The sequence below is a fragment of the Apteryx rowi genome, unplaced genomic scaffold (genome assembly GCF_003343035.1).
Source record: "Apteryx rowi isolate R43461 unplaced genomic scaffold, aptRow1 scaffold_370, whole genome shotgun sequence".
NCBI lineage: Eukaryota > Metazoa > Chordata > Aves > Apterygiformes > Apterygidae > Apteryx > Apteryx rowi.
Window position 1 is genome coordinate 842994 of NW_020450197.1, and position 26988 is coordinate 869981.

A 26988-nucleotide genomic window follows, 5' to 3' on the forward strand; every position below is an offset into this window, starting at 1 on the left:
TTCATTTTCCTTGCATGCAGACTTGATCTCTATTTTGTTCTTTTGTAATGGAAAGTCTGTGAGAACTGTGTCTGGTTCTGAAGCATCCATTTGACAACAGCCTCTTGCTTCAAATCTTAATGTTGCCATCTACAAGATGTTTTAGGAGGTAAGAAATCTGGTGGCTTCAAGAGAACTCGTGCTCTTGATAGATTCATTTGTTTCATCTACCACGCATGGAAGTCTTGAGATTTCCATCTCAGTCATGTTAAATATTTCTAGTCTGCCATCTCTAGTACTACTTAAAACAAGTATTTTGGTGGTCTGTCTGAAAAGGCACATTTAAAAAATGCATTGCTGCTATGAGTTTTAAGGACAGAAATGTATTCTCTGACTGGTTACCATTAGCTCATCTGCCATTGTGTTGGCATCACTATTTACCTGTTTGTATTCAGTGTTTTCCCCGTTTTGATCTTCAGCATGAATGTCCTTGTATCAAAGCTGCACTCAAACAGCCTCTGGTTTCTGAGGGATGCTCAGTGCTGTCAAGTGCAGGACTTGCAGAGCAGTCAAGCACCAACAGCAGCAGGATGACTGTTTCTGCAGAAAAATGTCACTCCTATGAAAAGTGATGGGCTGCCTGCCTAGGCTGAATGGCTTGGATGATGTACGTCTGCTGCCTCTCAATCTTGATCAACTTGTTCCATCATCAACCAATGGATCACAGATATTACAGCTCAGTGCTACTTGTTACTTCAGCAGCCCTTACTGTTTTGCTGAAGAGCTTTTTCATTTAAGGTGTAAAATCCCTGTGAAGTATTGTAGTTGTGATGCATTTTTGAGGAGTGCTGTTTCAGTCTCCAGTGGACTGTTAATGTTTAGTCCATGTTTAGTGTTAGTGGCTCAGTGTTCAGTGACAGTGGCTTTTTTGGACCATACCCTTACCTGAGAAGGTGGGAAGATTAAAAGTCAGTAAGGGAGAATCATCCTCATACAGCTTTTTTTCCTGATGGGGCACTGTATTACAAGTTTCTGCCTGGTCAAGTTTTATTTGAATAGAAAATTAACTGAATCCTAGTTTCTTTTATATTCTACGGGTGAAATGCAGTGCTCTTATTTTTACCTTTACAGAAATAAATCTTGTAGACAATGCATGTCTTCATTGTCAAAATCTTAAAGAGTAGCTGCCTCTATACGAAGACTATTCAAGTGGATAACAGACACCTGTTAGGAGTTGTCCACTTGTACTGATGAAAGTTTGCTTTACTGAACTATGCTGGGACAGGGTATGTGATGCTGTTACTAGCAGTTCTGTTCATTCTTCCAACAAGCAGTATACAAATTATGGTTGCACTTGGAAGTTACGCTGTGTTCTTAAAACTTTATACTGAAGCTTTTATTAGTGTGAAGGGCTCCAAAAGCTATATCTGAGAAATACAATTGTGTGAGACGCTGCTAGGAACAGAAAGAAAAAGGGATTCTGGAGTTCGTGATTTGTTTCTTACCTTCCTTTTCATTTTTCTCTGTAGTCCAGTTGTTCTTTTTGAGATACTGAGTTGAGAGTAACTGAGTATAGGGGAGGACATTCTGATCTACCCATCCCTGTGCCAGCCCATTGTGTGAGGTCAGTAAAAAAGTTTCCTTTAGATATGGCTAATACTAAAAAATATATATTTTTGAATGTTTCTGGCACATAGTTGCCGCTCCCTCCCCCACCACTATTACTCTAAGTTATTAATTGGTTGCTATTGTTTTATTATTTTTGAAGTTATAAACAAGTGAAAAATTGCTTTGGGGCAAATAATGACCTTTAATGATGACAGTTAATTTGCATAAAAAAGAAAGAAGTGCTATTGTCCTGTTCAAAAGAAAATGATAGGTTTAGAAATAGTCAATATGCAAAGAAGATAATATTCCTTTTTTAAATTGTTATTTGTAGAATCTTTTCATAAACCAATCGTGGAAGCTGCTTACTTTGTTTTACAGTCTAATGTTGAGAAAGCATTAGGCTTTTAATGTATATATCAATACAATTCCCACTTAAAATATAGGAACAGGATAAATTAAAAAAATCAGATATGTGCTCATATTCTATATGACATGTTCTGTAGGAAAAATTGGGAGGAGGACATATTGTTTTAAAGAAAAGGGGTAAGTCTTGATTAAGTGCCTGCTTTTCAGTTTACTCCAGAATGTCATCATTTACATAAAATGAATTAATTAGGCATAGAAAACCTGCATGCATTTATTGTGGATTATCAAAATTGTATTTCTAATTTGTCATCTTCTATTATACAGTGTGGTTTCTCTCCATGAATCTCCAAGTCATTCACAGAAAGTAAACTGAGCAATAGTCCTTTGAGGTATATAATGCTATCTGGGTTTTATGAAGAAACTTGAAAGGTAAGTGATTAATGATAATTCTATGTTTACCCAACACCTGAGACCTGACTGTAACCCAGTCTATTTAATCGAAGTTCAATTCATTGCACTCCTCTTATTTTAGCTACAAGGAAAAATGTAGCCATGTTATGTTCTACATTAATATCTATAAATTATATCTGAGGTAGCTGTTCTTTGAACCTTGATTAATTGCTTAATCTTTGTGTCGCACAACCTTTGGCCACAGCAGGTAACGTGGCCTCATATGCAAGTTTCTGTACAACTAGACCTCTGCTATCATGAGACTAAAGTACATGGTATCCCTTGCCCAAATGATGGCCCATCAGCAGTCAGGCAGTATGTATCTATTTTACCTTACCCTCCAAACGTGTTTCTCGGCAGCACATGTGCTGTGTTACATGACTGAACGTGTAGAAGATACTGATCATTTGCTCTCAACCACATGGCTGCAAAGTACTACGGAGTGTTTTGGAAAAGGGTGGCAGGACACAGGCTGCCAGAACAATTCACGCATTGCCCAGGTCAACCCAGGGCCACATTTGAAGGGCCTCTGGTGAAGAGGTCTGCAAGGAATGGGCCATGAGCCAGAGCTGGTTGGGAAACCACAGAATGGGCACATTCCTATTAAGAAAATTAATCCAGCTGTACCAGCTCTATTCTGGAACTGATTTGCAAATTTTTAATACAACATAGTAGCTTTTTGTATGGAGGTTACAAATGAAAGCCAGTGAAAATACATAATAATGACTAAAACCCATGTGAAATATTTTTCTGTTTAGGKTTTTCTGCCAGAAATATTAATCCCAGACTCAAGGAAATTAGTGAAACTAACTGTAGGATCTGGGAATTAACACAGCTGATCTCTGATAGTTTGAGGTACCATGTTTGCATCAACAAAAAGGAAGGTATTGCTAGCAGGACGGCAGTGTACCTTTGTATGGGGAGCCCTTCTCTCCACCTCTCTCCCCTACCTTCTTCTCTTCCTCACCTCTCTACTGCTTCTTAATCTGTCTGCCCAGTCCTACCCCAGTTTTCTGCCAGACCCATTATAACTGCACCCTCCAATTCCTTTTCTCCAAGGCCTCTAACTCAGTGCACTCATGCTCGTAGCCTGCAGCTGCTCTGCAGTTTCATTTTTGAACGTGCTGCTGTTTCTGTTGACTGCCAACACCCGTCCTTGCTCCTGGCTGACTGCTGTGCTTGGCGAAGCCTGCGCGGCCCTGTAAAATCAAAGCTTGAGTTCTCATTTTGGTGAGGGTTTTGGAAGTCCAGGCAGGCTGCTCCTCCCCAAAATCCACCCAGAGAGCATGTGGAGAAGAGGAAAAAGGGGACATGCTGAGGGAAAAGTTATTCATGCATTATATCTAAAATTCGGCACAGCCAGATGTGGTCTTGGGAAATAATTAATGGACAGTCCACATCTGATTTTACAACTAAATTGAGGGCTTAATATAATAACAGTCAGGCTGAAAAACATGTAGAGGAATGAAGGTGAGCAAGAGAGGGTGAGGTATGCTGCAAGTCTGTTCTTAAGCTGTTAACAAGGAGCTGGCAAAACTGCTAGAACTGGTTAAACCAGAATGCGCCGGAGATGTTACCCTTTGGCTTAAGCTTTACCGCCCTTCAAAGTGTTTAATACAGATGCTGCCTAATGTTGCAATTGCCCTATTTTTGACAGTTCGACAGCTTGTCAAAGTTGTTTAATGGTGGGTGAAATACTAAGATTGAAATGTAGTCACTCTAAGAGCAGCTACTGTCAAAGTCGCCTAGTGGACTTTACTGAAAGTGAAATGGAGAATACATAACTATTGAAGAATTACTGAAATCTCTGAAGCAAGACTTTAAGAGTTTTGCTTTTTAAAATATAAACTTTTGGTCCAGTCAGAAAGCTGAAATATAAATCTGGGCTGAGTTCATACACTAAGGCTGAAGCCCAAAGAACATGTGTGTTTCATTGTGCTTGGAGTAATACTATTACTATTTGTTTGCTAAAGTTAAATATTTTATTTGTCACAGGTGTTTCAACAAGCCCAGTTTTGAGTCTGTCTTCTCTGAAGATAAACATCCTGAAATGATGTCAGAAAATCACATACCACTGATCACATGTAAGAAATGAATCAGAGCAGCTTTTATTCCTCCTGTACTCTAAGACCTCAACTGACTTTTAATTGCAATAATTTTGATATTTGCTGAAGTAATTGGAACATTTGGAAACGAATCTTCTCAATCCTCACTTAAAACTAGCTACTGCTTTTGGTTTGCATTAACCCTAGCACTGATAATTGCCTGTATCTGTGGTGTACAGAAGAACTGACATTAACAAAAGTTTCTTTAACATTGCTTGTAAACCACAGAGGCACAAAGAGATCTTTGAAGCTTGATATATGTGAGCTTATCAAACCATCTTTCTTTTAAGTAAAGCTTGATTTAATCTTTCAGTAGAAGTTTCTGAGATACTTCAGAACATAYTCTGTGTAACTATCTGTGCCTATCAGTAGGCTAAATATGTGCTGTCTAGTGAATCTTGGAACCATGAAATGTAGTGGATCACTGAACTGCACACACAGCTACTATAGCATGCAGAATCCATAATAAGATTATCAGAAGTCCATGGCCTTAAGTGCCTTTCAGTTCTCTTTTCTGGAACCGTCTACTCTTTTTTGGCACTGTTTGCAAAGAAGTTGTTAATATAACAGCTTTCTATTTTACATTTTAATGTAAAAATTAGATTTTTTGGGGGGGTGATGCTTCTCTTTGTATAATGAAATCTGGGAACAGATTCTCTTTTCAGAATCGAATAAGTAAGAGATCAGTTTTAAAAGATCTGCAATACAAAACAGTGTAATTCTATTTCACTGAAATCAATGAAAACCATCAAATCTAGAAGGGTATGCTCTAATCCTGTCTCTTTTTCCTAGTATGAAAGTAAACAAGATTGGAAAATTACTCTTATCTCCCAAGATCTTAAGTGTTCCCTAAGTCATGTCAAATTCCAAATAATTACATCTGAAGAGTTAGGATCCAGTTACTCATTAACCTTAACATTAAAGAGAAAACATGTTCAGGAAAGAGATATTTCATTATCAGCTTTTAATGAAAAAAAAAAAAAAAAAACGTGCTTGAAGTGCTGCATTTTCTTGTTTTGGTGCTTTAAAACTGTATTCTTCCCTTCAAAGGCATTGTATTGGGACAACCTCTAACCAGGAATTGAAGAGAGAGGGATCCTCACAGTGTATATCCATAGCTAGCAGACCCCTAGAAATGGAACAGTTTATGCTATGGGTCCTCCACTATTCCATCAAGTTCAGGTCAAGTTTTTAATGCACAAATTCCCATTTTATCTGGTATGTTACTATAGAATCTTTGATAAACTTCCTCACTCTGTTTTAATTAAAAGAGTCCATTATAAAGTGGATGATATTTACACTTAGACAAGAATATAACAAGACTACTAGAACAAATGGATATGAAATTTTCTGAAAGGGACAGTATGCCAAATTATTACAGTCTGCAAATATTTATATGTCTTGAAATAATGTTACCTTTGTGAAGTCCAAGGCTGTAGCCTCAAAAGATCAGATACTGCTCTTCTTCAGTTCTAAATTCTATATAAGCTCCATAATCTTGACTGCAAGTGGAAAAAAAAACCCAAATAACTAGTTGCTCTGTCATAGCTTAAGAGACGATGGGAGAATGTGTCAAGTTTAAAGAGTTTGTGTTATTTTAAATTGCAGTCTTGAAAACCAGGAAGCATTATGCATCTTAAAGCATCAATTTACTTGTAAATTATCCAATTTACTTTTGAATTTTGGAATATTCCATCTGTACTTAAGGATCACTCTTGTAATTTGGTGGAAATTTATTCTTAATACATAATAGGAAGATCAAAATGTTATTTAAGTATAAAACTCAACTCAAACCTTACTATTAGAACCACAACCAATGCTTCCATAATTAAAAAAATACATTGGAATTATTCATTTTAGTTTTGCTTATTAACTATGAGTCAAGTTCTTTTTTAGTTTATAACCTAAAGGCTTAATATATGGGTTTGTAGTGTAATAACATACAGAATAAGCAGGTGAACTAAGTGCCTACCATTAACAAAAGAAATCCTTTCAGTCAGTGTACAGTAAACATTCAAAACTGAGGCAAGAATATTTTTAGATGTCAGAATATTTTCAAAATGTCTTTCATGAATGTATGAGTAACTTCACATTTGCATGTGAATCACTCAAAAGTTAGGACATTCCAAAATCAAGTTTGCTTTCAAATCTTAATTCAGACCCCTGTATACCATCCTTATAATGCAATTTTAATAACAGAGTTCTAGGTTCTAGGGAACCCCACTTCATTCACTGTGGAGAGTAGATGGTAAGCACCAAGTATATAGTTATTCAGTGTTTCTTTTATTATTATTCAGTGTACGATCACAAGATGCACTCTAAGTTCTATACAGATTACAAAACTAATCATTTCTTCTTGGGCGCACTGTGATGCGCTCAGTTTGGTATCACAAACACTTTAAAACCTATCTTTCATGAGATGAGTTGGTATTATTCCAGCATAACACTGGGGGACCTGAGACATGCATCAATTAATAGTGATGTCTTTAATGGCTGTTGTTTTTGAACACCAGAATACTTTAATTAGGGCATTTTATTGGTTGTGCATCTTTATCCCCACCTGATGCTTCCAAATATCATAATTAATTTGGTGCTTCTTTATCCCTTAATATCTTCTTTCAACCATCAGGGCTGATTCAGATCTCTTGGCCTTTCTGATTCCTTTTCATAGCTCATTGCTGAGCCTTACAGGAATGACCTCAGGTTGCAGCCAGGAAGCAACACTGCCTGTGCCAGCGCTCCTGTATGGGCAAGCCGGGAGGTGGGGAGCAGTTTCTTCGCTTGTCAGAAAAAGAGTTAGTCTGTGGGAATTCTGATTACCAAACCGAGGCTCTTCATTGGCTCTTCACTTAAAAATAAAATACTCAGCAGCTGTGAGCAGTCAAACGAGGAAGTTAAAAGCAGACATATTAACAGAGACCTGTTTGGGTTATGCCTCAGTTTGCAAATGTCAGAAAGGGGCAGCATGTAAATATGGTCCTGGTCCTCTGCGATAGAAACTCGTGTGCAGTCCTCGTCCCCTTTTTTCCCATGCCTCAAAACTGGAGCACTACACTGAATTAAAATTTTATAGTTCAGCCTAAGAATCCCAGTGCAGTAGTGTTGTTCTGAGAAGATTGCTTCTCCTGTAGCTTTTTGGAGCAGACGTGGCCATGAGTGTCACGAGTGCAACTCCTGCCTGCATTTCTGTGAGAGAACAAATGCAAAACAGCCACCACCTCCTCTGGGTTCTCTCTTCCCATCTGTTATAGAGATGGAGAGTGGCTGAATGTAATCTTGCAACTGAACTGGTTATTGGCCTTGTTGGTGTCCCACACGTAAATACACTGGTATTCTCGGGTGCCAAAATTACACGGAATGACAGAGAAAGCAACCTTTGGGCTATATAGTTGGCATCATCTGTGGAAAGTAGTTTCTTGAATTAGTTAGCTACTGTTTCACCAGACGTTGTGGCCGATTACTGCAGTGTATCTTGCATCTGCTTTACGAGTGTGACAACCCAATAAATCTGTAAGGCAGCAAATCTTTTGACCTTTGCCAAGCACTAAACATAGTTGCAAGGCAGATATCAAGTTTGGGAGACTGGCCATAAAACCACTGTTCCACAGACACAGCTGAAAAATCTCATTTCCAGCCATTTCTGTACAAAGTTGCTCCAAAGTCACCCATCAGGAGTTCAGTGCACAGCTGCAGGTGCCCTGTGGCAGCTGGGAGTCTCCTGACTCCCATGGTCTGCCCCTCCAGTCAGGCTTCCTGGGAGCTTTGGGACCTTCCTGTTCTCCAGCGGCAACCTGGAGAGGAGCCAGGGACTTTAGACACAGATGAGTTGTTATGACTCCTTAAACAAAACAAAAAACAACCTTCCCCCTAAAGCAGCAGACTTGTGGATGCTAAGGGAAGTTATTCGCCTTGTAGTAGTTCTGATTCTTCAACTGCACCATCTTGAATAATTGGAATTACTACAGGGTGAATAGATATCCTCAGCATCCACAAGTCAATCATTACACTTGGCTGAGTAATATCCATTTGGCCGCCTGGATTTGGAGATTCTAGATACCAAGGAATTTGAGATTTTGGATAATAGAATAGCAAATTAGTAAAATATCAAAGGAAATTCTGCGTTATTAATGGAAATAATCTTTTCTTGGAAGTCCAGTAAGGAAAAAACAGCTTGGTTTGTTTTGTCATATTTTTCAGATCCTATTGTCCGGAAATACCTGCTGTCATTTCTGGCTTGTTGTTTTCAGAAACTCAAAACTTTTATAACTGTGGCTTAAAAGGTTTGAGTCCCAAACTTTGCTCAGATTCTTTTGAGCCAGGTACAGGATGTTTTCGTTGTGGAGGTACAGAAACTTTAAGAAAATGTGAAATACTTAGCAAACACCCCCTCCATCTACAATAGGAGCTTAGTTCGGGTAAGGAATGAGTCTTTGAAGTGGTCTCCTGATTCCCTCCGCTTACTGCACTGTGATTTGCACGGTAGAGCAGTCTCGCTCCGCACAGACTTGATTCCTTTCAGGTGACGCTAACCAGGAAGACACGCTCCAGGACAGCACCTAACGCACGCCAGCCCCTGTGAGCATCCAGCCACAGGAGCACGCTGACATTTGGCTCAAGTAACCTCCCTGCTCCGCGAGAGTGTTGCTGCACCGCACTGCGTGCTAACGCAGACATAGCCTTTCTGCCCCCATAAGGAAAGCAGTGAGAGGTCGCAAAGCTACCCAAAAAGCTTTTACACTCCCCCGCCCCCCACCAAGGCAGGTCTCCTGAGGTTGGTGCTTCACAGCAGATGTGGGGATGTCATGGCTGTCCCTCGGGTGCTGCTTACTCGCTGCTTCCTGAGCTCTCCTCCTCACACTGCGTCTCCCACAGCTGCACGGACTAGCAAAGGTCTGCCTCAGTAGTGGCTGTGGTAGGAGCTAGTAGTCTTTAAATTATCACTGAAGTATTTCAATGAATTACTGAGTTATTCTCTTTGGACACCATTTGCACCAAGTATTCTGCATTGTATTAAAAATTGCTTTGGTCTGTCATTTCAATAAAAATGGTTAGAGGGAATAATTTACCATACTTATTAAGCACAGATGTTGGATCTTAATTTTAGTCTCTGCTGCCATGCCTGTTGATTAAGTGGAACGTGTTTGAAAAGACAGATTCTTATGGATTATCCTCATTTCTTCTTCGTGATTATTTCTTCTCCTCACACAATGACCAAGAAACAGCCCTATGGCAGCAACTGTAGTTGCTTGCTTATGTGTTTCACATCTTTCAAATGCTTTAGTATTTCTAAGAACGTTTCTTAATTACTAAATGCTTTATTATTTTTGTCTTTTAATGTGATTTTAGAAAGTGAAAAGAGGAAGTGTTTGTACAAGTGAGCCACTGACCAATTTGTTAGTCTGAAAGTATTGCTTAAAGTGAAAGCTATTTTATTTACTAAGCTTCATTTTATTTAGTAAATTTACTTTAAATCATTTAGTCTCTGTAACAGTGCATGCTTTCTTTGGCCCTTTATTCTCATTTTAAATCTTCTGATAAGAAAGAGATGCATTTTTATAATTAGGGTTTAATATATCATTGGGAGTAATATATGGTAAAAGATGGAGGGGAAAATGTTCATTCTCTTCCCCGATATTTAAAGGACCAGTTTGAGCCACTAGAGGAAGGTGCATTTTCAGTTATGTTGAACAGCAGATGAACTAAAATGCTTCCTATGGAAAATTCAGAGCAGTGTCCATTTTAAGACTGCATTGCTGTGGAAGTTAAATGCTTAAATAGTTAAAAGAAAACCCCTGAAAATAAAACCATGTGTAAATAGTAAATACTGATTTTTCTAAATTTACTGGTAATGGTCAGTAATTTCAAAGAATATGCTACTCTGAATAGTTTTAATAGGGATTTTTTTTTCCCACAAAGCATTGGGGATATTCAATTATTTACTAAAAGGTAAAACTTCTGGAGATTAACCATAAGATTCTTTACATTTATTATGAGCTTTATGGATAGTTCAACAGGTGAGATTTTCGTGCTTCCCCTGATCTGTGCGTTTCTCTTAAGTTCAATTCATATGTGAAATACGTGTTAGCTGTGCTCTGGGTTCTACAGTGGAGCAATCCTCTCAGCTCCAGTACTGAAAGGCAGAGAATGAGACAGTACAATTAATTTCAGATTTTTCTAGACTGTAAAGTAAGCCCTGTATTACTGTCCCACTAGAAGAACAATTAGATTCTAAAATGACCATCATTGCACAAATAAGAGGATGTCATTATGGCTGTTTCTGACTTCCTTTATTATTTGAATATATGTTTCTAGGAAAGATGATGATACCAGAAACAGGAAAGAGAATTTGGCAGAATCCCATTTTATGGCAGAGTCATAGAAYCCAGGAGAAAACCTCTGAAGTGGATGTTGCAGCTCATGGAAAAAGAAAATTAAACTTTTACCATGGATTTGGAGAACATCACAACAGTGTTATGCAACCCATAAGACCTATGAAAATGAACAAAGGGGAGAAAGAAGGTAAGTTTTTCCAACAGTCCACTGATCATGAAGGCTAGGGCAGTGCTTCTCAGCCTTGCTAGCCTGTGCCTCACTTCAGTTCATCAAGAGTTTTGGAGCTTCCTTGCAGCCTGTGCATCAGGGCTTGAGCAAGAGGAGTATTGGTAGCTTTGGGACAGCTCTGCGCTTTCACAGGGCAGGAGGTAGCAAACATGAACGGTCCGAGAACAGCTAGACTTTCACATGTTCAGAGGAGAACTAAGAGATGTTGGGTATATGGGGCATATGGAGACTGTGTACGGGTGGTGTTTAAGGATGGAGCGAGTAAGGGTTGCAGGTCTGAAGTCAGGAGTGCAGAGGATGTGTACTTAACAGTGCTGGGCCTGTCAGGTTCCCCCGCTCCCTCGACTCAGCAAGTCTTTGGACTTGGAGGACAGAGGAACTGCTGATGATCAGGTGTCCCCATAGCCATCCAGGATGTGCAAGCTTCTCTGAGACCCTGCAGCTTGAAAAGCCCAAACCCCTGGCTGTTCCGAAGGAGTGCAGGCAGAGTCTGTGCTTATTGGGTTGGCACATGGAGACTCCCAGGAAGACAAAGGCTGGAAGCTGGTGACTGCTGGCACCAGGAGGGCAGCTCCTGCTGCTCCTCCTCTGCTACAGGGCAGCTTTAGTGCCTTGGGAGCTGTGTCCAATGAAGCACCTGAGCTGGCCAAGCCTGAGCCCCACAGCAGCACCAGGAGGTAGTGGTGAGTAATGGCAGTGGGAGACCTCCTGCTGCAGGGACAGAGGCCCCCATCTGCCAGCCTGACCTGCAGCCTAGGGAGGTTTGCCGCTGGCCAGGGGCTTGGATCCAGGAGGTTGTGGAGAAACTGCTGAGGTTTGTCTGGCCTCAGACACCCTGCTGGCTCTTCCACATGGGCACCAGCGATACTGCCAGGGGAGACCTGGAAGGTAGTGAGAGTGACTATATGGCCCTTGGGGCAGGGGCCAATGGCTTGGGGGCTCAGGTGGTTTTCTTCTCAATCCTGCCAGTGAGGGGGAAGGGCTTGAGGAGGAAGAGTGGATGGATCCAGTGTGTCAACAGCTGCTGGTTGTGCAGCTGGTGTCAACAACAGGAATCCAATAACAGGATTACAACTATGGGACCCTCTTTGAGAATCAGAGGCTGCTAGGAAGGGATAGGATCCACCTGACCAAGTGGGACAAAAGCATCTTTGCCAGCAGGCTGGCCTACCTGGTGAAGAGAGCTTTAAACTAGGAATGATGGGGAGGGTCTCACACTCTTTCTGGAGATCATAACCAAGTGCCTGTACATTAATGCACGCAGCATGGGGAACAAACAGCAGGAGTTAGAGGTCTGCATGCAGCTGCAGGTATATGATCTCATTGGGATCACAGCGATGTTGTGGGATAGCTCACATAACTGAAGTGCTGCTATGGATGGGTACAGGCTCTTTAGGAAGGAGAAGCTGGGACAGCAAGAAGGGGAGTTGCTCTGTACATGAGGGAGCAGTGGGAATGCATGGAGCTCTGCCTAGGGGTGAACTATCTTGACATCTTGGCACAGAGAGATTCAAATTTGGGCTCCTCAGATGAATGCTGTGGTTTACTTAGGAGATATAACTAGCAGAAATATGGTGAGTATTTCTTTGTATCATTGAAAAAGCTTAGCAGTAAACAAGACTTATTTCACGCTCTTGTCTTCTCTTACTCTCCAGTATTTTTGGTTAGGAATGAGAAAACACCAATTTGAAACACTTGTGTGTCTTTAGAAAGCAAAGCGAAAGCTTAGATTTTGATCTGATATAAACATGTGAAAGATTGCCTTCCTACTAACTAATAAAAAGGATTAAAAATGCAAACTTGCATTTGAAAATAAATTGTCTTTTGCCATGGGAGCCAACTGAGAGCCAGCTGAGAGCTCATGGGTGAGGATTAGAGGGTAGACCAATGTGGGTGACATTGTGGGGGTGTCTGTTACAGACCACCTGATCAGGAAGCCACAGATGAGGCTTTCTTCATGCAAATGGAAGAAGCTTCATAATTGTAGGCTCTTGTTATCTTGAGGAACTTGAACCACCCCAGTATCTGCTGGAGGTACAACACAGCAGGACAGAAGCAATTCAGGAGGTTTCTGAAGTGCACTGATGACACAAGTGATGGAGGAGCAGACGTGCTCTGCTGCACCTCATACTTACAAGCAAGGAAGAACTATTTGGGAATGTGGAGATAGACACAGCCCCTACAGTGACCATAAGATGGTGGAGTTCAGGATCCTGCAAGGTGGGAACAAGGCAAATAGTAGGATCACAACCGTGGACTTCAGGAGATCAGACTTCCACCTGTACAGGAATCTGCCTAGAAGAATCCCATAGAATATGGCCCTGAAGAAGGGTCCAGGAAAGACAGTTGATTTTCAAGGATCACCATGCTCAAGATTCATACACCATAATGGTCGGAAAATCAATCAATCAAAGGTGGCAGGAGGCTTGCATGGATGATCAAGGAGAGCGTGACAAAACTCAAAGATAAAAAGGAAGTATACAAGAGGTGAAAGCAGGGACGGGTGACCTGGGAGGAATATAGAAACAGCAGCTGAGCAGCAGGGATGGGCTGAAGCCTGCCTGGAGCTGGAGCTGGCAAGAGAAGTGAAGGGCAGCAAGAATGGCTTCTACAGTGTACCAGCAGCAAAAGAAAGACTAGTGAAAATGTGGGCCCACAGCTGATTGGGGCAAGGGGGGGCTGGTGACAAAGGACATGGAAAAGACCAAGGTACTCAATGCTTTATTTGCCTTGGTTTTTACTGGCAAGACTTCCCTTCAGCAATCCTGGGCCCAAAGACCAGTGGGAAAGTCTGGAGCAAGGAAGACTTACCCTCAGCAGAGAAGAATCAGGTTAGGGAACTTTTAAACAATCTGGACTTACACAAGTCCATTGGACCTGATGGCATGCACCTACAAGCGCTGAGGGAGCTGGCTAATGTCATTGCGAGGCCATTCTCAATTTTCTTTGAAAGGTCGTGATGATCAAGGGAAGTTCCTGAGGACTAGTAGAAAGCAAATGTCATTTGTATGTCCAAGAAAGGCAGGGAGGAGGATCCAGAGAACTACAGACCAGTCAGACTCACGTCAATCCCTGGGAAGGTGATGAAGCAAATCCTCCTGGAAACCATTTCCAAATATATTAAGGGCAAGCTGATTGGCAGTAGTCAGCATGGCTTTATGAACAAGAAATCATGCTTGACCAACCTGATAGCTTCCTACAACGGAAAACTGGCTTGGTGTTTAAGGGGGAAGCAGTGAATGAGGTTTAGCTTCACTTTAGCATGGCTTTTGTTGCAATCTCCTATAACAGCCACACAGAGAAATGATGAAGTATGGCCTAGATAAATGGACAGAGAGGTGGACTGAAAACTGGTTTTACTGCCAGGCTCAAAGGGTTGAGATCAGTGACACAAAGTCTAGCTGAGGGCCAGTCACTAGCGGTGCCCTCCAGGGTTCGATTCTGGGGCCAGTACTGCTTAACATCTTCCTTAATGACCTGGATAATAGGACAGAGTGCGCCCTCAGCAAGCTTGCAGATGACACAAAACTGGGAGGAATGATTGATACATGCAGCAAAATGGTTGTGCTGCCATTTGGAGGGACTTCAACAGGCTGGAGAAATGGGCCAACAGGAACCATGATGTTCAACAAAGGGAAATGCCAAGTCCTGCACCTGAGGAGGAACAACCCCACGCAAGTCCATGGATTTGATCTTCTTGGCTAGCTGTGGCTCTAGTGGGCAGACCGCTATTGAAGATTTGCCTGCAGTTCTCTTTCCACTCTTGTGAAATCCACAGGGGCCTGAAGACTTTTCCAAACCCTCTTTTGCATTCCTCTTGGTCTCCTCCATGTTTTGTCTTCTCCTTTCTTTCCAATTGATATGCGCATTGGGTCTCAGAGCACTAAACACCAGGAACTTTTGCTGTTTTATCACCAAGAATGTTGGGTTTTCTGTTCATTATTATGTCAGGTTGCCTCCCAGAAAGGAGCTTTTCTTCTGGCTACTTTTTTGAAGTTGTGCAGCAGTGGCATTTTTGGGTCTTGTTTTGGCACATGCTTCTTCTCACAAGTGTGCCTGATGTGCAGGTGTCTGCTGAGCCTTCTGCCAAGGCATCTCCAGGCCAGCAAGGGAAGACTCCCCTTGCGTCATGAGCAATGCAACACTTCTGTAGTCACTGGGGGTTTCTGACATGTACTGCGAGTAGCATTTCTTGTGGGCCATCCTAATCACTGTTGATTGGGCTCCTGAACCACCACTTCCAGCTTCCCTCCTGTCAGCGTCCTCCACCTGGGTAAGTCTGTCCTCTGTGGGAAGCCCCAGCTGAGATGAATTTATTTTGGCACAAAGGTACATTGTGACTAAGGCTTTTCAAATCCACCTGCCACCTGAATACCATGCCAAGCTGTTTTCTCTAGAGAAAGAGGTGCCAAGAAGGCCAGCTCTCTGTCTCAATGTCAGCGATGCTGAAAAAAGTATACAACAGTTTGCTAGAGGGCACTTTGATCTGATCGTACCTACAGGCAGGTGAAGATGGGAGGTGTGGGTCTCAGATGGTTCAGTGGATGAGGTCACAACCTTTGGCTCTTTCTAACCCCAATTTAAACATTTTTATTTATGRTTGCAAGTTTTGCAGAGTCCCCAAAGGAATTAAATTAACAGGCTTGACATAGTAATAACCTAATAAAATCAGATTCATGACATGAGGAGGAATCATTTATTACAGCTCATTTGCCACCACCTCTCAGAAGAATCTGTAGGCCTTCATTGGGACCAAAAGAGTAGTTTGCAATCAGGGCAAAAAAMCAGACTGGTTATTTTTCAGCACCTGAAAACGAACACCTTTCTTCCTGGACTGCCTGACAGCTGCCAAAAAGTCTGTTTCAATCACTCTGTTGATTACATTGTACTGCTGAAAGACAGGCCAGGGAGCTTGGGAAGCGTGATGAGGCTAAGGAGCACAGCTGCTCTTTAGAAGATATTTTTCCAATTTTTTTCAAAAGTGCCTGCTAATTACATTATTGGGCCCCAATCCTGAAAATGGTTAAGCAGATGAATAAATATATTGCGAAGAGCAATGAAATGGAACATGCTTTGGTAGTGATTTAGGAGTGGTGCGGTGGCAATTATTATAGTGAATTAACTGTTTCATGGGAAAAACGATTTGCTTCTCTCTCTCAGGTTCCACATACAGTGTTTTGCCTCATGTTTGAAAAGCCATCTTAAAAGAGCTATAGATACACTGATTTTGATTGCTAGCCTGGGGATTGCTTTAGAAGACTGCCAAGCACACATTGTGCAGATCTAATAGACTGTCAAAAGCAAGGAAATTCAGGTGGAAGGCTGCCAACCTGCCTTTAACTCACTCTGTTTCATGTAGATATTCCAAGTTTCTCATAATGTATGCCATAATCCAGAGCTATTAAGTATACCACCAAGAATTAGACGCTCAGAACCACAGTCTTGAATATCTTTGCTTCACTGTGTGCTGTTTCACTTATATTTTCAGAAGATGGCTTTAGTAGATTAGTGAAAGAGGTGCAGGTAGGGGAAATAAGGTAATATAAAACAAAATGGACAGGCTAAATGCTGAAAAATAGGATTTAAACAGGAAGCTTTATTTTTAGGACAAGGAAAGAGATTATACTGGTCTAAACCAGCTCAGAGTTTGTGAAATGGATGTGTAAAAAAAGGAAAATAGTTTTCCATTAGTATCATATTTAGCCTGTGGTGTCTCATTCATATTTAACAGATTCTAATTAATCATCAGGATCAAGTATTATATTTATTATTTGACTTTATTTAAAGTATATGTGGTCATATACCTTATTAAAATAAATATTTGGATTGTTCCTTTCATAACAGTAAAGGTTTTAGAGATAACTTTTCACATTTTAGAGATAAGCTATTGAACCCACATTGTTTTCATTTCGGTCTAACATCTTCTAATTGAATCCTGTGATCAATATACAACTCCTCTAAAATTATGTAGTAAAAAAGTGCAGTAACTAATTTTACCAGCCAGCTAATGACACGCATTGAATATCAAGTGGCAAAATCAAGCCTCATCTGCAAAAATAAGAGATTGTTAACTCACAGGGACTACAGCCTTTAACAGCTGAAGACTCTAGATGCCTAAAACCAAGGCTGCAGTCCTCAGAGCCTTCGCACAGCTGTTGCCTAATCCGGTAGTACCTGAAGCACCTCAATTTTCTATATTGAAATTTACTGCCTTCCTAAGTTTCTGCTTCTGATCACACGCCCACACAATCCCCTGGCTTCAAAGACCTGCACAGCTCAGTGCTGTCTCCTGCCTACCTCCAAGAGCATGCATTCCTCCACTTGTCCTCCTTAATGGTTCAATCTTGCAGGCATTTTCATTTGCCACTACATTGCCAGAGCTCAAGTCTGATGTTTTTATATTCCTTCGCCAGAAATGAGACAGGCATTATCAGTGCATGGAAAGCTATCATTCAGTGCTGTGGATTGCTAACAGTCCAGGTAGAAAATCTGTAAGTGCAGGAGCTGAGCAGTGAAATGTTTCTTGTGGGCTGCACATCTGTTTGCTTGAATTATATTTGTGGGGGTGGGAATGGGAAGACGTTCCTGAAAAGCTAGAGATGAAGTGGTAACTTCAGCTCCACCAGTTCCTAGGGAAGAGAGGGAACTCAGGGTAAGGAGGTAGTTAGGAGGATTTTGATCCCATATATTAAAAAGTCAATAATGGCAAGTTCTGCGAGCTCGAAACACAGCTTCTGCAGCTACAATGGAGGCAGCAGATGAGGGGGGAGAGCTTCACTGAGACTCAGGGATGCAGTGCCACGGGTAGCTGCTCCAGCCAAAGCCAATACACAATACTCTAATCCCTATATTCAAAGTTACGTGTGAGGGCGAAATAAATGAAGAATGGAAGAACTGTATTCCTCCTTTATGGGCCGGCCAGGCTGAATGCTGACTGTGGGTAAGGAGCAGAGGTGGAAAGGGTCGGCAGGGTATGTGCTCTTTATTCAAGGCTGAGAAATGCCTAATTGTTCTAGGGGCCTAAGCCACCAACGCAAGTCACTTTGGCACATTTGCCAGTGATACCCTGAGCCTAGAAATCAAGCAGATACTCTATTTACATACTGATCCATATGCACACTGAATTGCTAAGAACCCCACTGAGGGTAAATTACCCCAAAAGAAACCTAAATTGTTATCTGGGGAAGTTTCATTCCTGCTTGTCAGATAACCCTTATTATCCACAATTTAACTGCGGTTAACAGTTGCATGTTTACGGCAAGTACCCCACCAGAGGCCAATATCTTGCCAGTTAACTGCTGGCAATTTAAATCTCCAGAAGAAATATTCTCTGAGAGAAGCTGGATGGCACTAAGCATTTATTTTAATTCACCTTACATTAATGCTACCTAAAACTTTTGACCGAGATGAGGAACCCATTGGGCCTGGCCACTGAGGGACACATTGGCCTTGTCCAAAGATAAAATGAGAGATTATCTGTACTGCAAACAGAAAAAGAGTGGTGCAGAAACCAAATGCAATAAAGGCAAAGTAATTTCTCAAGGTTACACAGTGTACTCTCTGCAAAGGCAGAGCTAGTTCTGGGTCAGCTGCTTTTGTACTATGTAAAGCATTTTTGCTTCTTATAATTTGACCAACTGGTTCAATTACAAATGAACTGCTTGTAGGCTGTGGGGTTGGGGGGGGGTTGTTTTGGTTTTTAAGGACTTTTGTTGTTAATTTTAAAGACTTGAATGAAAATCGCCAGCACTAACAGTTAGGTGATCTTTTTGCAAATGTTGAAAGAATTGATAAGATTTTCACTTTTGAAGTGCATGTCCCGGCTTACCATATTTTGGTTCACTTCTTGGACTGCATGAAGTGAATTCCTTCAGGTGGAGGAAATGCTCCAGAATATAATAAACTCCAACTGTTGAGAGGGGACCAGAGTAGAGCTAATCCAAAAGCCTCCGAACCATGCACAGGGTGGGCACTAGAGCTACAGAAGCAAAGATTTCACTCTGTGCTTCTGCTCTCACATCAGGCCACATAGGAGCAATAGCCTAATATTTTTTTGAACAGAGGTCCATTTAGCTAGTGTCTCATAATTGTGAAGTTAGACATTTTACCATAGAGTCTAAACCCAGAAGTAGAAAGTGTTTCCATTTGTAAGGCTCCTTTTTTCTTTAGTGAAACAGATCAGATTATCTAAATAGATGAACAGTAAAAAAATAAAGTAACTACAGGAAGCCAAGTAGTTATCCACAATCTTACAAGGACAAGTTGAAGCTCTGCTGACAGATAGAGATGAACTCTTATCTTCTCTATCAGTGAACATGCATGTCTACTTGTAGAGAGTTTTCAAAGATTCAAAACTTGGAGGGCCACCACTGAAGGATTTGATATTTATTGACTGAGGAGTTTAAAATAGCCAGTGATTGGGGGCAGGGAGGGGCAGAAGGCTGTGATATTGCCATAAAGGTAGGTGCACCTGAAATTATTGTTCACCTGAGGCATATCTGCACCTAGTTTCCCAATGGGAATATTTATTGATCCCTTTAACATACATAAAGGCCATGTCATTTGTAGGAAGAGGTGAGACTTGTGACTTTTTTATAAGCATGTAAAAAAAAAAAAGTCTTCCAAAATAGTGGCTTTCCAAAAAAGGTTCACAAGCATGGTTCTCACAAGCCACAATTTAATTATCTAGGGCCTTTTAATACGATTTATAATTGATAAAGTATTGTACAACTGCTAAATGTGAAAAAAGTTATTTATTCTGGTATCATCTGTCTCTCCTAGCTCATTGGCACCTACATCAAGGCCAGGACCAACAGACTGGCGGTGGCAGCAAAGACGGTGGTGTGTGTTACTCTTTAACTTGCCCTAGTTACCCAAAAGGTTTGCTACTACTGGGCTAGCCCTATGGAGAGACTGAAGGTTGGAGAGAAAATCACTGCTGTGACAGGAGCTGCTACCCCACCTACAGAAAATGGGAGTGATGTGTTTAAATCCTGCAGAGGTCTTTGAACCCTGTTCTCGCGCTCTCCTAGCAGGACTGGTATGAAAGAGCTGAGCAGTGCCTCTGGGAAAAGACAGCTGCTGGATCAGGCCTGTGGGAGTCTTATGGGGATGCCAAATTAGAGGATTTTTATCAGCTCTAGGTGTAACCTAGGTGCTGAGCTATTTATAGTGAGGATGTTACAGGCATCTGCAATGATTTCAGGGGCAAGCTGGGTTTTAAAACCACTGAAATTGTACACTGGATCCAATGTTTAGGCACTGCAGTGCTAAGACCTGCAGCATGCACACATTTGGGCTGCGCTGCTTTGCAGCAGACTTTTCAACCCTGAGTGAGATAGTGTGGAGCAATAAGATCACCAGGGTTCAGAGCAGGGCTTTGTAGCCGTAAGCTATCCAGTAGGAAATACTGGGGTACAATTCTCACGGGGTTTTACATGACAGCTCCAGGTCAGCAGCAGTGCTCTCCTCCACCAGCATTCACTGCTGAGGAGGCAGTTTTTGCTTTCACTTACCACTGCCAGGAGCTGAAATAGCCAATAGCATAGTGTCATTGCCATCACCTGAGAAGGCAGGAAACCTTTGTTTAAACATCTCCTTTACATGACTTAGAGTGAGAATTCTAACAAACACAGATCTCTTACTTCCTAGGCAAACACCTTCACCATTTGGCTACAGGGTATTTAAGGGGCTGGCTTTGGCAATCTGTTAAAACTGTTCTGCTTTCTATAAAATACTTGTATAATAAAGGAATGCAAAAYGCACAAGAGCCATCAAGGGAGACACCAACGGACAGCCTAAAAGATAGATAAAACATGCTTACTAGAAAACACAGCCCTTGCTCCTATAGGGAGGTTTATGTTACATAACTTGTGTCATTGATCAGAAAATGCACAGTCTGGGAATTAAAGGCCAAAATTAAGGTTATAAGCCTTACCCACTATGATCCCACTCACAATCTCTTCTTTCCTCTTCGTCCCCAATGCATGCTTGCTTTTTGCAAGGAGCTGCTCTGGGAGGGGAGGAAGCCCCATAACAGAAAGCAGCCTTGTTGCCTTCTCCAGGTCATCTTTGACGAGAAAGCAGGTGTTGAAAGTTTCAGTGCTCAGATCAGGCTGAGGAGGTTGGGTGTGGTGCTTCAGAGGCCAAGTGGTGTGCCTCAGCTGGGCTTGGCCAGGAGGTATGTGTGGTGCTGCGCAGGAAGCACCAGAGTCAGCTAGCTTGTCTCTCGTAAGTGCAGGTAGTCCCCAAGGAGGAGGCTAGCTTGGAAATTTCAATCTAGCCATCGGGCCTGGATTCCCTTCTTCTGACTTATCTAAAAGTTAGATGTCTGGGTTTCCTCTGTAGTGAAGGACATCACTAGGCACCTCCAGAAGACAATTCCAGCCTAAAATAGTGCCTCTGAGTACAGAGAGGGGCTGTTTAGTTTACTGAACGTAGCTGAAATAAATCTAAAGGGTAAAGTATGCCTCCAGCTTCTTTCAGCCACCTAAGACCTTATTTAGATAAAGCTATCACTTTCTAACAAAGCAGAATGGCATTTATTTGTGAATACCTGCCGGTTGTTAGGGATTTGGCACTCTCTCTCTCAGGATGTGAAAGATCAAATCTCTGCTCAGGCAGTGGAGGAATTTTACCCTGCCTCTCCCAAGCCGGGGCAGAATGTTTAAATCACTGCACTATAAATAATTCTTACCATGCTCTGTGTCAGGCATGTGGATTAATCAGGTAGAATACCTGCCAAAAATGTCCTGCAAGTAAATTAGGCAGCTGAATGACTGACTTGTGAATCTGGCTAGGGTGAAGGCATCACCCTCAAGACTTTTTTCTCTGCTCAGCAGCAAAAATAAAGATTCCTTGGGGGACGTCAGTGGATTAATAGAGTGAGACAGGGATCCTGGAGTCCTAGATCCTGTACTGTGAATCTCAGTTTTGGATTTAAACACTTCACATACCAGAGCATATAAAATCCTTTGTAGACCCAGCCTTCAGCACATACTAAAATCAACATGAAGTATGTACTTTGTATTTTTAAGGGATTATTTTCCTACTCTTATGGTATATAAAAAAGTGGAAATCAAGCTTTAAAATCACAGTATTCATGAAAATAATTCCTATAAATAAATATTACTGGCAATGCACATACTGCACGTTGTTTTTATATCTAGTTATTAGTTCTGAGGCTTACCCCTGTACGTATCCGACCCTGTAATCAATCTTACTTTTCACAGTTGATTTACTGATCAACAGCTTTTAATTTCAATGAAGAATAATTTACAAACACAGTCAGATTAAAAGAATTCTGAACCAGATTAAATGCAATTGTTTTCCATCAACATTACAATAAATTTACCTGCATACTTGTATTTGATCTGTGGCTATGTTGCTTTCCAAAACAAGCTAATTAATGATAAAATCTCAAGAACAACATTGACACACACACACAGCTCTCGTTTGTTTTGAATATAGCTGGAGAGAACTATCACGACACAGAGAAAGTTTATCTTGTAAACAGCACTGAATAGCTTTTTTTTAAAAAAATCAAGTCATTACGAGTCAGATCTGGGCATTATATAGACAGCATTCTTTAATGCCTAGAATTGGGAAAGAGAAAGAAATATTGTTTATCAGTCAAGACACAGATGGGAATTAAAATAACCCAAAGCATGAAAACCTCAGTGTACAATACCCTAGCTGTACTTATATGAAGAAAATGAGCACAAGATTTGAAACGCTACTAGAAGCCTGACAAAAGAGAGGAAACCCACAAGCCACAATGAGATTTTTCTGAACATGTCCCCTAAAGAGGCAGTCATTAGGTGTTACAGAGCTTGCAACACTGCTTGCTTAATGTAGGAGTGTAAATAAGTAAATAGCTGCTCCCACAGCCTCAATAACCATAAAACAAATGCACGGTATCCATAATTTTTACATATGCAAACATAAATAGTTGGGGATCTATTTGCTTGCAAGACAGCAGCTGTTTGAAACAAGATGCACTGCTGTGCTTGCATGTTGAGGGCCCTGAATTAACATGGCAGAGCGGCAGGTTGTGCTCAGGCCCTGCTTTTCCTCACCTTCAGGTTGTGCCCCACTTCGTATTTGCTCTATACAGCTCCTTCTTCCAGACAGGTTTTTCAGAAGTGGAGTGTGACAGAGAGAGAAAAGCAGCATTGGCTTGACAGTCCATTGAGTGCACTATTTCCAGTATTGAAGAGCTGCATGGGCATCGAAGATGAACGCTCGAGCACTGGGCTCTCTGCACATTGCCGTGACATGCTGCCTGTGTCCCAGGGACGTTGTCAGTCTCCACAGCTATAAACAGAGACTTAGCCCCAGCTGCTTTTAACAGGCTATATTAGTACAGGGTTAGAAGATACTCTGGTTAGAAATGCTACAGAAGAGACTTAAAATAATCTTTTGAATAAGCCACTAACATCTAATGCACTGGCTATTTTTTTTGTTAAAACCAAGGCCAACAGATATCTTCAGCAATAATTTAGTAGTTGTTGCATCAAAATACCGATGATCATGCTATATTGCCTTCCACGGAGCTTACAGTGGTAAATCAACACATCTGAAAATAAACTCTTACAGAAATGAAGGCCTCCTTCTGTACACATTAAACATGTATTTAAAACTCCCTTTATCTTCCTACAGCCATTTGCTTCCACAGAGCATTTCAGTGACATATCTACCACTTAAGATTGTTCCTCCCCCACTCCTAATTCTAGCTGTAGGTAAAAAAAAAAGACATTCAAAGTTGTGTTCATTAGGTCTATCTTGCTTGGTATGTGTGTGATATAACCTGTTTTAAGCACTGGCAGTTTCAATTTACCTTTGTACTAAGTGATTAACCTTGCAGCTGAAATATTAAAGCTCCCATGCATGCTTAACACATCATTTTGTTATACAAACTTCTGTAATCTTATAGACTCTTCTGTACCATTTATTCTTTCAATCCCTCAATTTCCTCTTCAGTTTTACAGCAATTAATTTTCTCTCCCAAGGTCCTTCTGGTTTGAGAGTTATCCAGTAACCTGAAAACAGGATTTTCATAACCTTTTTCAAGACAGCCACAGCAAAATCAGACTACTGTGTCTAAGCTCTTCTAAATATCTCTGCAAATACTGCAAGGAAGAGCGTACAAGTGGGATCCAGAGTGGATGTTTCCTGCCGCCGGTTTCCCACACGCTGTCTCCTCAATAAACTGGCCTGCTTTGCAGCTGCTGATCATAAATTTCACCACACAGCTAATTTAGAAGAGGGAAGTAAGCATCTGCAAGGAAGTATGGCAATTGTATTCAGCACATTCCTACACAGCAAGTGATGCCTAGGAAATAAATACGGGGCCCTGGGTTACAGACTGCTTGCCCGGTGCACAGCCCCCATCCCCAATTTCTCTGCACCCCACCAGGGGTCACTAACACCACGTTACAGACGTTCCTCAGAGGGGTAGGCAACTTTATTCTTCTATCGTAATAATTTAAAGTATTTACACACTGCACAGTCACTCTTTTACATAAACATATACTTACTGGTATATTCATGAACCACATCTAAAAGGTTTTGCAAAGACTGACACATTGTGGGGTTTCCAAGCATGAAAATAAAATCTGCAGCCTTCTAAAAGACAGCCATTCGGAGTGTCTGTGAAAATCAGTGCTCCCTCTAAGCTTAAGTTCTCCCCAGAGACCATTCACTAGCTTCAAAATATCCACATGTTTGGCATTAACTACAGCTCTCTTGGCTATGGTAGACTTCAAGAACGAACATGTGCAAATAACATTTTCTCAAGAAATCCCACAGCAGGAACAAGAAAATGAAAACTTTTTAAAGGAAGTACTACATTTCTGAAATATTACTTATCTGAGGGGCTCACAATTCAATACTAGTATACATATATATAAGTGTGTATATATATATATATATTCATGGGATCCATGGACAGGGGAAATTAACTAGCACTTGGTGCCTATGTATTAAGTGTGTGCATCAGTACTGCAATGCTAGGCTTCTCCACCAGCTTTCAGCYGTAAGATCTTTAAATTCAGTGCACCAGTGAGGAAGCCCAGCCACACGAAGAATAGGGAGAATCTCCTCACCCCATCAGGTGAAACAGCAGGAACCACATTACCAGACACAGCGTAAATCCACAAGTCTAATTCATCTGAAACAGCACCATCAAATTGCACAGACAGAACAAGCTGCCCAAAGAGATACCTGCAGTCTAGCCTAGAATAAAATGCTATCTTCAGCCTTACCTCAGCTCAGGCTATTTTCTTCTAATGTTTTTCCAGAACAACATATTATGCAATTACCCATCCAAATGGGCAATTAATTAGTTTTTCTGAGAAAAGACTACTGCTGTCCTTACCAATCAACAGTGCCTAATCCAGCCAGAATAGTCTTTGTAAAAATACACTCCRTGAATAAACTCCTTCTCCCTCCACCACGGCAAAGTAGCTTTAGAAGTCAACTCTCCAGTGCTTCTATCAAGCTACATAAGCCTCACTCCACTGCATTCACAGAGGGATGGTGTAAGTACTTTTCTTCGTTTGAAAATCATGCTATGGAATTAGAAGATGTCAGGATTAGGAAGGTGGTTTTGTATTTCAAGTCTCTGCAACATAAACGCTGTGCATAGCAGAAGCAGAGTTATACTAGATGGTCTTTTGAGCTCCCTCCAAAGAAGGAAGGAGCATTTGTTTAAGGGACAGAATAAGATTCCATTCTTAATTGGTTTTAACTAGAGAATGCAACAAATCACCAGTGTGATTGTAGGAAAAGAGAGGTGCTAACCTCTACAGTAAGAGGAAGGACAGGAAAAAAAATTTTAATATTAAAAAATTTTTTTTAAAACAAAGTAGTACTTAGAGGGAGCACGGGGTATTGTATGTACATGTGTAATACATAATTACTCAGATACACACATAAATATTTAATATATAAAAAATAAAGTGCTTTCTATCAGGTCCCTATGCAGGGACATTATAAAACATTTCACCAACTGCAAAACAAATAGATACAAAGAATACTACATCCAACATACATGAAAACAGTAACACAATATGTACAATCTGGTGGGTGTCCCAAGACAAAACATCCCTTCATATACATGGTATATACATATATACTCATCTTTACTCAATATATTATGACAATATATATTTCAAAACTTTGTTATAGACAAAAAAACCTACAAAAACGCAACAAGGATCAAGCACACAAGTCCAAGACTGACAAACAATTTGCTACCCTTGCTCACGGCACCACCTCCGTTGCTGGGAAAGATATGCCAGCGCTCTTTTCTGGGGTGCAATGCTTCCACATCCTGCAAGGCACTGTGAGCAGCAGCCGTGAAGTTAGCGTCACCAGTGGTGAGCAGGTCAAACACGCATGAGTAAAAATAGATGTCCTTCACCAGCATCTTCTCATGGCATTTGGTGGTGGCAGTTTCCAGTGTGTACATGGAGCGGGGATGAGCAGTGGCTGCCTGGGGCAGTAACTGCCCCATCACAGGCAGTGGCAAGTGGCCGCTATCATCGATACGTTCACTTGATGGGCAACCATTCACACACAGCTGCAGGTCCTGACTCTCCTCATAGGCCATAGCCAACTCTTGAGGCATGCGGATGGCCAGTGTTAAGTAGCGCCCAAGCTGGCGTATATACACCATGGTCCCAATGTACCTGGCATGCATTTCGACGTATTTGCCACCGACTTTCTCCACAATTCGCAGGCTCTTGGTGTTCCTATCACCTCCGCTTGTTGTGCCATCCACAAAGGCTGCAGGTAAGTCATCAGTCACTGCCTGATATACTTTCTGATCTGTACAGTCTTGGTACGATTTAAAGATAATAGTTATCTGGAAGGGGGAAGGAGGTAGAGAAAAAAGCAGTTAGAGAGCATGGAAATA

General features: G+C 41.3%; 1 protein-coding gene and 1 long non-coding RNA gene across 2 annotated transcripts in view; one reads left to right on the forward strand and one right to left on the reverse strand.

Moving 5' to 3' along the window:
* LOC112969859 lies at positions 1 to 25722 on the forward strand. The gene is made up of 6 exons (XR_003254815.1): positions 1 to 148; positions 1509 to 1603; positions 2278 to 2382; positions 4399 to 4487; positions 10821 to 11027; positions 19851 to 25722. It is a non-coding gene; the product is annotated as an uncharacterized LOC112969859 (long non-coding RNA).
* The window catches only part of RGMB (repulsive guidance molecule BMP co-receptor b), a 13945-nt gene continuing 11465 nt past the window's right edge, over positions 24509 to 26988 (reverse strand). The window contains exon 3 of the mRNA XM_026073595.1: positions 24509 to 26937. Coding sequence (XP_025929380.1) covers positions 26269 to 26937 — 669 coding nt within the window. The 3' untranslated portion in view covers positions 24509 to 26268. The remainder of the gene's footprint in view (positions 26938 to 26988) is intronic.